Genomic DNA, 9,435 nt, shown 5'->3' on the forward strand with positions numbered 1-9,435 from the left:
CAATAATAACGTAGTTACTGTAACGCGTTACTTAATAACGCGTTAGTCCCAACACTGGTAATAACTGATACAACACTAAAGATACTTTTTCACTACACTTCTTCCAGCTGCAGGCTGCTGGTGGGCTGTGTGCTGCACGGCCTTCCTGTGATACTCTGCCACATAATGCAAAGCCCAAAACTTTTACTTAAATATACTTCAGTAAATAGAAACAAACAAATGTGTCAGATTGTTGTGAATTCATTTATAATGTAAATCCACTGAAGAAAGAAAAGGAAACAATGTATCAAATATGAAATGTTTGTTCTTTATGTGAGCAACCAAAGAGGATCTATTTATAGATCACATTTTAATAAGAACTATTGTGTCAAATCATTTATGTGTTAAAATGAAATTTGGACAGGTGATTAGAGGAGCCTGTTTTCATCAGTATGTATATTAATGTAAATATTGTATAAGAGCAGGGACAGATCATATATTGGCTTTTTTGTTGGTTTTTTCCTCCAGAGGAACCCATGATTGCCAGCTGCCTGTCCAGGCAGGTGGCTCTGCCCATGACTCCCAGCAGCCATCCTGCTGCAGCCATGGCCGTCCAGACAGCCGCTCTGGAACAGCTGAGAGAGAAACTGGACAGTGGCGAGCCGCCACAGAAGAAGATGATGATGGAGCAGCAGAGGATCATGCAGCATGCCCTGCAGCAAAACCTGCTGGCGATGGCCTCCCAGCTACCCCTCAACATCAAACTTAACAACAGAGGTAAGAACAGTCATTTAAGGTTTGAGTGGATGCTCTTTGGTTGGTGTTGTATGTGCGTCTTTGTCATTTCTTCATTTCATTTTCCAGTTAAAACCAGTTTAAGTAAAATCTTTAATTTCACAATGTAAACTTCTAAATTTCCAAAACAGTGTTGAGGGCATGACCTCTGTGTCCTGTCACAGCCGTCTCTCTGCGTGGCTTTGGCAATGAAACTTCTAAGGACACTAAAAAGGGTCAATTAAGATGCTTCAGATGCTCGTGGATATAATACTATCTAACGTAATCTGCTGTCCACTGAAGCCTCTGCAAGAACCTAAATGGAGAAAGAAATAGATTTCCTATAGCTTAGCACTGTTGCAGCCTGTGTTCCTTTTATTGTCACAAAGAAATCCAACTTTAGTTGTGTAGGCCGTTCATTTCCATTCACACTAATTTTGTGTACTAAGAAGGTTTTTCTTCTTGTTCATTCTGTTTCCCTTAACATAGTTAAATTTGCTGTTTAAGCTCCTACTTCATCATCTGTTCAGTGCTTCATGATCACGTTTAAATGTGACATTTTACAAAATCCTGATACAATCTGAAGTATTTTAGTAACAAAGCGTTTAACATGGAGCAGGGTCGTACTCACATGGTGTTGCTGTTAAAGGTGTTTTGTGGCACTACCAGGTGACGTAGCCCCAAACAAACACATTTATTAACATTTGTCAGGAATGATGAGTCCAGCTGTTTTAGGACATTTCTGAACCTTGAACATGGAGACACGGTAAGAGGTGGTTAGCATGAATGAACATTTCACATAACAGATGTTCACTCAGATGGGAATTTAACTATTGTTACTAATACAGTGTGATCTGCTCACTTTATGTTTGTAGAAACATATTTGAGGCTGATTTGAGTGTAAATCTGAGCCTGACTCAAAAATGTGTCACCAACAGCAAACGGTGAAATACCTGAACCACTAACATGCACAGAATTCATCATGTAACACGTCATTACAGACTCATCAGACTCGAGATGTTTTTCTCGTGCTGATCATGAGTGAGTACGCCCTCCTGCCGCGGCTTCGGCTGCAGCCAGCGCGGCTCATGAAAATCCATAAGTCACATATGACTTAATGATAGCGGTTAAAGGAAGAATGAGAGGCCCAGCTACTCAAGTGTGATATCATTTCTGTGTGCACCAGTGCCTCGCACATATTAGTCATAATAGCTGCCTTGAATTTGATAGGTGATGGAAGAATGAGGTTAATTCCCACACCGGCCATCCAGCTCTGTCAAAAACAAACCCTGTTATTTAAGATTACACTGAAAACTATTATTATTGTCTCTCAAATGGATAAATTTGTGTTTACAGATGTTTTAGTGCAGCAGCCACCAGCTGAGATCACCGTGTGCACGGCTCGTCTGTTCAATGAGGACGATTTTGTTCAGTTAAAAGTTTATTTTATTTGCTTTCAGGTTTTGTTTTAGAGTACTATTGACACGCTACGCTTTCTTTCTGCTGGTTTCCGTTCTGAAATGGCAAAAGTTAACGACATTTCTGTCATTTAAGAACCTGGCCAAGTTTTCCGACTGTGTTGTGATAGGATTCATCCATAATTGACATGCAGAAATAGCTGTGCCATCTTTTGACAGTTCTTTCTCCCCAGAACTCTTTAATAAAGCTCTCCTTATCCTGTCACTCTCTGAATTATCACCAATACTCTTCTTGCTTCTTCTGTTCCTTTTCTAAATGCTCATATTGAGTTTTTTTCTCTCTCCTTCTGTGCCCCTTCTCTTGACAGATGATAGACAAGAGACTGCATTGAACCTGTCTACCAACGGCATTAGCAGCATCAACATGTCAATAGAAATAAATGGAGTTGTCTACACAGGTAAATAGAGGGGCCGTTTGCTGATGTAATTGCAGGCAGGAAATTCAATAAGTTATAGGAGCACCCTGGTGCTTAGTCCTCTACACAATTTGATGTCTTTGCTATAAAATCCATCGTAATGAAGTGGCAGTCCAATAGTGTTAAAAAAGTTAAATATCTCAAAATTGGGCCTGTGAATTTGAAGGTTTATTTTCTGTGTGTGTGTGGATACAGGGAGCTTGTGCCTTGTAGTAATTACTGCATCTCTCCTTTAACATAGCCCATTCATATCATCGTGCTATCGTCTCTAAGCTCTCTGAAGTCCTCCACAGAGCTTCCAGCTGCTATTCTCAGATCACTCTGTGGATCCTCTTTCACTGGACCTCAAACTTGTACAAAGACCAAAGATCAACTTGTGCTTCAAACTGGCCTCTAACATATCTGAAGGATCGTAGCTGGTGAGGGGTCCCTGCTAACTGGTCATTTGCAATTACCGGTAGATTTCAGTGTCCACAGTGTCTGCGAATCAAGTGAGGAGCAAAAATTTGCTATTTTTTCAGCACTGAACAGGTTGAATGTGTCACTGCAGTCTCACTCTGCTAAATCTTGTTCAATTCAGTTTTATTTATACAGCACCAAATCACAACAACAGTTGTTGGTGCTTTATATGTAAGGTAGACCCTACAATGATACATACAGAGACAAACCCAACAATCATATGACCCCCTATGAGCAAGCAGTTTGGCGACAGTGGGAAGGAAAAACTCGTCTTTAAAACAGGAAGAAACCTCCGACAGAACCAGGCTCAGGGAGGGGCGGGGCCATCTGCTGTGATTGGTTGGAGTGAGAGAAGGAAGACAGGATAAAGACATGCTGTGGAAGAGAGACAGAGGTTAATAACAGATATGATTCAGTGCAGAGACATAGGACTCCTGCTGCAGCATTTTGGATTAACTGAAAGCTTTTCAGGGAGTTTTTAGGACTTCCTGATAATTATGAATCCAGTCGTCCAGCCTGGAAGTAATAAATGCATGAAGCAATTTTTCAGCATCACTCTGAGACAGGTTAAAGGGATGTTTGGCTCAACAGAGCTCTGACTGTTTGTCAGCCTGGCTACAGTGCTGAAGAGAAACCTGGGGTTGTTCTTATTTTCTTCAATCAGTGATGAATAGTAAGATGTTCTGGCTTTGAGGAGGGCTTTCTTATAAAGCAGCAAACTATTTCTCCAGGCTAAATGATGATCCTCTAAATTTGTGACACGCCATTTCCTCTCCAGATTACGAGTCATCTGCTTTAGGGTACGTGTTTGAGAATTATACCACGGAGTCAGGTACTTCTGATTAGAGACCTTAGTTTTCACAGGAGCTACAGTATCCAGAGTCGTACGCAGTGAGGAGGTGAAATTATTAACAAGATGATCGACCTCTGTTGGAGCAGCGTTCAGGTAGCTGCTCTGCTCTGTGTTACGCACAAAAACAACATTGGTGTATTTTATTTATGGAGCATTATTATTTAATAAATGCTGATAACTCTGAGTAATTTCTTCATCTACATCTACGCTGTATGTTAATAAAGGTGCCTGTGTGAGATCTGGGACACAGTGTGACCAAGAACTCTCTTTTTGTTCTTACTTTATGGCTTTAAAAAATATCGAGATATATATCGTATATCGCCATCCAGCTAGAGAATATCAAGTCCTAAATACTATTGCTGTAAGTTATGTCAGATTATTCCTTTTGCTTGTTAAAACAATCAAAACTATGTTTTTGTCAGCCTGTGAATTTCATTCTCTGGTCAGATCCAAAACCCACTTCATCTTTTTTGATATTAGCTGTGAGGGATACCAAAATAAATCCTTTCGTGCTTTATAAAAGCGTCTGAAACAAACGCACTCTGAAATCTGATGTTAGGACAGCGCAGAGTTCAAGGCTAACTTAGGCTCGATGTTTCTCCACAGGCGTCCTGTTTGCTCGGCAGTCGCCCATAGCAGGGATGGCAGGACACCATGGGAAGCATCATGGCTGTCAGACTCAGGGAAGAAGCAGCCCTACAAAGTTCCAGCCCTCCTCATCCTCCTCGTCCTCTTCTTCTTCTCTCCATGGACACCGAAACACCTCCCCCTGACCCTCCACTTCTTCTCACCTCCCCCTCCAGTCCCAGTGAGAAGAACCATGTTACTAAATCATCAGATTAACTCCAGTTTATTTCAGTTGTGGTTTACTCCACATCCACAGGTGAGCAAAGCACTGATTAAAAAGCAACTGTTGCATATAGACATCTACCTGCCCCCCACTTTTAACCTGTGTGACAGAACATTGTTCATGTCCTCAAACACATCTAGTTAGTGTGGAAAAGTTCACTCATCAACTCAACATACCACCACAGTGAGCCAAAGACTCGTACCCCCGCGCTGAAATGATGTTGCAGCTGAAACCGTGGTTTTGGTTTTTGTAACGTTGTGACAAACCTCAGAAACGGACTGTTTACAGTGGATACATGAGGGACTGATCCAAAAACAAGAAGCACATCAGAGGTGAAAACCATCTGGTTCATTAGATAAACAGATACTCAAAGACTGGTGTTCGTTCACACGCTGGAGTTAAAGTGATGTGTTTACTTTCCTCTCTACTGCATGGCTCTGTCCACCCGCTAACAGTCCTATAAGCACAGCGTGTCTCAAAGCCATGTTGTTCACAACACAAAGATCAGCTACACAATTCATTTGAATAATTCGTTTGTTAGGTTTCCCCAAACCAGCTGGTACCAAACTAGCAATAGCCTGAGTTTGCTGTAGTGTATAATAATATGATAGCTGCCTAAGGTGTGTACTATGTAAGTATAATAACCACTCCAATACGTATTAAAGCTGCATCTTGACACTACAGAGAGCCTCACATTTGAGGGAAAATCCCACTGTAGCTGTTCAAGTGCAAAGAGCTGCTGTTCAGTGTTTGTGTCTCCACCATAACCAGAACACGTCTCCATCATGGGATTCATCGTTTGTTTAGTAAATATGTAAACGTAATTAGAAAGCAGGCGTGTTTGTGTCCTCTCTGCTTTCAGGATGTTGGGCACAGCTTACATTAAAGTAATGAACGTGTTGTTCTGAGGGCAAATATTGCACTTTATGTTGAGCGTGATTTTTACCCTGAGTAAGATTTTGGAAGCTCTTCTGACCAAACCATACGTCTGTGCTGAGGTTGATGTAGATATACTGTAGATGCACAGATGGTGTGATGCTGTTGGGCTGAAAGTCCTCAGAGGAAACGACTGTGACGAGAACGAGCAGCAGTTCAGTTGGCAGGCAGTAGGTGAGCAGGAGGCAAACACAGGTAACAGAGCAGTCATGAGTCAAACGTGGTTTTATTTTGGGTTTCTGTTTTAAAATAATGCTCTGGTGTCTTCATAAAGACCTTTGTTCATCGTGAAAGGCAGTGGACACACACTGAAGTGTTGTTTCTAGTACGTCTGTTAAAGCAGGTGTATGTTTGATCCTGTATCATCACTCTCACTGATGCTCGTTGGCAAAACTTCACCAAACCACCTACCTACAGACAAAGGATTAATACAAAATATACCTCATACATTTACTTTGTTATTACTGTTTTAGTTCATCGCTGGGTTTTTTTCACATTTTATATGATTAAACAAGAGACACACATCTACCTCATTCATTATACAACGTGCCAACAATCACGTCTACATGGCAACTTTCATATCCATGTATTTATGAACCAGCAAATTTACAGAGCTTTTTTACGTTATACCAAAAGAATCCAGATGAAATTGAACAGAAAGAAGAAATGATGGTGGCACAAGTGTAAAAGGTGTTTTAGATATAAATATGTGTTCATGTGATACTTTTTGTGACTGATTGTAAGAAACTGCAGAAATGAATTTGGGATCTTGCATCTTTCTCAGAATGACGCAGCTTTACATTTATCGTCCATATTTATAGCAGGGAAATTGTTGTAATTCAAGCTGATATCAGCCTAAAATTGTCTCCTGCAGTGCTGACAAACACTAAAGACATCATGAAATGCTATAATTACTTAAACTCCAGCACTCGCATAAAGATGTTTTTGATGTGTATCTCAGATTCACTCAGTTATCATTATGATGCATTTGCTTCAAACATGATCAGAGGACGTTTCAGTGGCTCCGAGCAGAGAACAACAGCAGTTTGGAGTATTTGCATCATTTACTTCCACGTACAGGCCAGGCTGGGTGATGCTACAGGTTTCAGTAACGTCCCACAGACGACAGAAACATCTGAACAAAATGAGGAAGAACATTTTTGTGTTTGTTGCTTTTTGCCTGTCATCATTAACCAGCACAGCAGTAACATCGTTCTTTTTGAGTACTTCACATCACATCTGTTTGGTGAAACTGAGCTAACATTCCCAGATATTCACTTCAGTCCCATCACATTTAGGAATGTTACCCTCAGATTCCTCCTCATTCATTTCAAAGCAACATATGAAGAGTTCGTGGAATGTAAGCATGTAGTTGTGTCTATATTTCAGATTTAATGATGGCAAAAATGGCAAAGACACAAACGCAGTACAGAAAGATGTGACTCACTGGGAGCTAATAGAGTGTTGCAATCAATACTTTGTATTAAATCAAAAATATAATATCTCTGTATGTTTAATTGTGGGTCCTGAACCACAAATATAATTTGTTTTAAACCTTAATAATTCTAAGAACATTCACCTGCTGTCGTTTAACTGTTTGTTTGTTTTTAACTGTTGTAACTAAACAAATCGCAGCCACGGACACGTGAAACTAGCGTGGAGACGCTCCAGGACCAGTGAGACTGTCTCTTTCTTAGCATCCTGTAGGATGATGCCCACTACATCGTTTAATTCTGTTTTGTTTGCATCCAAACACAACAAGAATGGCCTCGAGGTGCTTCAGCAGCTCAGATAACTGCGTGGCTGAAACATTTCACACTCACTTGATTTTGAGCTCATGGAGAGCAGAGAACCAAAGAGAAAGCAACACCTCCGCATGCAGGAAAAATGTAACCAAATAACATGTATTGTATTTGATCTATGATATGCTCTGCTTGTAGTTTTTAGACAATGACTGCGTTATGAGTTGTGTGCAAAGCTGTAAATGTTTCCCTTTGTTTGAATACATCCAGTGCATTCTGGGACACTGGCTTGTGGTGCTCAGGGGTAAAAATGTGTCAAAAACCGTTGTGATGGATTTTCTGGGTTTACCATTTGACTTGTGGTGCATTTAGAAATAAAAACATGCGTTTAACGCAACCTTTCCATTGTTCTGTACAAATGTTTGTGTTACCAAATGCATTTATACACACACGATACTCCACAATCAGTATCTTGGGTTCTGACAAACTTGACTTGTGATGCATCCTGAAAACACTCTCATTATTACTTTTTTATTATTTCTTGTTCTACTGCAAGAAAACAGTGAAAACATTTGTTTCAGAAACAGAAAACTGCAAAGTCCTTTTCAGCAAATGCAGTTTGTCGAGTGCAGCATTAAGCAGGTAAAATGCTGTAAAGATTGGTTAATTAAGACTGAGAATCCTGATGTAATTAGGGGCAGCAAAGATTAGCGGTTGTCAATGGTGCAGCTAGGATTTGCAGTAATAGGTTTATTATTGGGGCTTGCTGAATGTTACTTTATACTTCTGAATAAACAAAAACAAATTAGGAGCAGTCATCCAATAAAGGGTTATCTTGTCAGGGGCTGACAGAAATCCATGCCCCTATAACACAGTGTTAATTTTATGCACCACTGACAAACACAATGGTAATCAATAACAACACTATAAAATAAGGTGAAGCATCACTCTGAGCTGAAGGTGCTGGATGGATCCATGAGCAGAAAAACCATTCTGGCAGTATTTTCGCGTTCCTCCCGTGCACAGTGTTACACAGCAGGAAAGAGCTCGTCTCTGCTACTGAAGGACGAGCATGTGAATAAAGTGCACAAAAAACTGCTGCCATGCACTCTTTGTAACATCTGTAAAGACAACATGCTAACACAAAGGTAGACCTATTAAATCCTCTTCTGATCTTCAGGAGTAACAAATGTAGTGATGAGTGCTCGAGCTTGCAGTTTCATCTCCATTTCTACATGTTTCTATAGTACAGTATATTGTAAGGTAAAAACCCTACAGTCATACAGACTCAATCAAATGACTCCCTACGAGCAAGAACTCGGCTTAACTAATGAGTAAATACAGAGTGGTGTGTAAGCACATGGTCAAGGGGTGAGACAAGCATGTTGTAGGGTAACTAAGGGAGGATTCAGGGTCACCTGATCACGCCCTAACTATAAACTTTGAACTATAGACGCAGTCTAAGAGTTAAGAGCTCTATTGGGGTCATACGGTACTATAAGGTCTTTAAAGTTAGCATGAACCACTACAAGGTCGATTTACATCATGGAGCCCTGCTCTCAAGAGCTGGATTTAAGAAATCAGTGCTTTTGGAACATGTTTAGCACCATATTCAGTCAGTCAGGAACCTTACACCACTGGGTTGGCTGATTACTGGTGGTCAACATCAGTTTATGTGTTGGAGATTATGTATCGCAATTTCAGGAGCGAGACCACGTCTCCAAATACGCTCCTGCCAGTTGTCATCTGTATAGGTTCCCCCAGTTCTGGAAGCTGGGCATTTTCGTTTAGGTGCCCCACCCTCCCTCCTCGTTTTCAATTCTTTAACTTCTTCCTTTCTATTTAGTACACGGGGATCTGCCAGGCCCGGGAGCCCCCAGCCCCCTTTGAGGCCTTCTCTAGACCCAGCAGTCTTAGCTAATTATAGGCCAATCTCCAACCTTCCTTT

General features: G+C 40.8%; 1 protein-coding gene across 1 annotated transcript in view; it reads left to right on the top strand.

The window, feature by feature from the left end:
• Positions 1 to 4,732, top strand: part of arid3c (AT rich interactive domain 3C (BRIGHT-like)) — an 81,965-nt gene extending 77,233 nt beyond the window's left edge. Inside the window, exons 6-8 of the mRNA XM_005733666.1 lie at positions 508 to 756; positions 2,540 to 2,629; positions 4,566 to 4,732. Coding sequence (XP_005733723.1) covers positions 508 to 756; positions 2,540 to 2,629; positions 4,566 to 4,732 — 506 coding nt within the window. The remainder of the gene's footprint in view (positions 1 to 507; positions 757 to 2,539; positions 2,630 to 4,565) is intronic.
• Positions 4,733 to 9,435: the final 4,703 nt, after the last annotated feature.

This window comes from Pundamilia nyererei, unplaced genomic scaffold (genome assembly GCF_000239375.1).
Source record: "Pundamilia nyererei isolate P.nyererei 1_Seehausen unplaced genomic scaffold, PunNye1.0 scaffold00053, whole genome shotgun sequence".
NCBI classification, from domain to species: Eukaryota; Metazoa; Chordata; class Actinopteri; order Cichliformes; family Cichlidae; genus Pundamilia; species Pundamilia nyererei.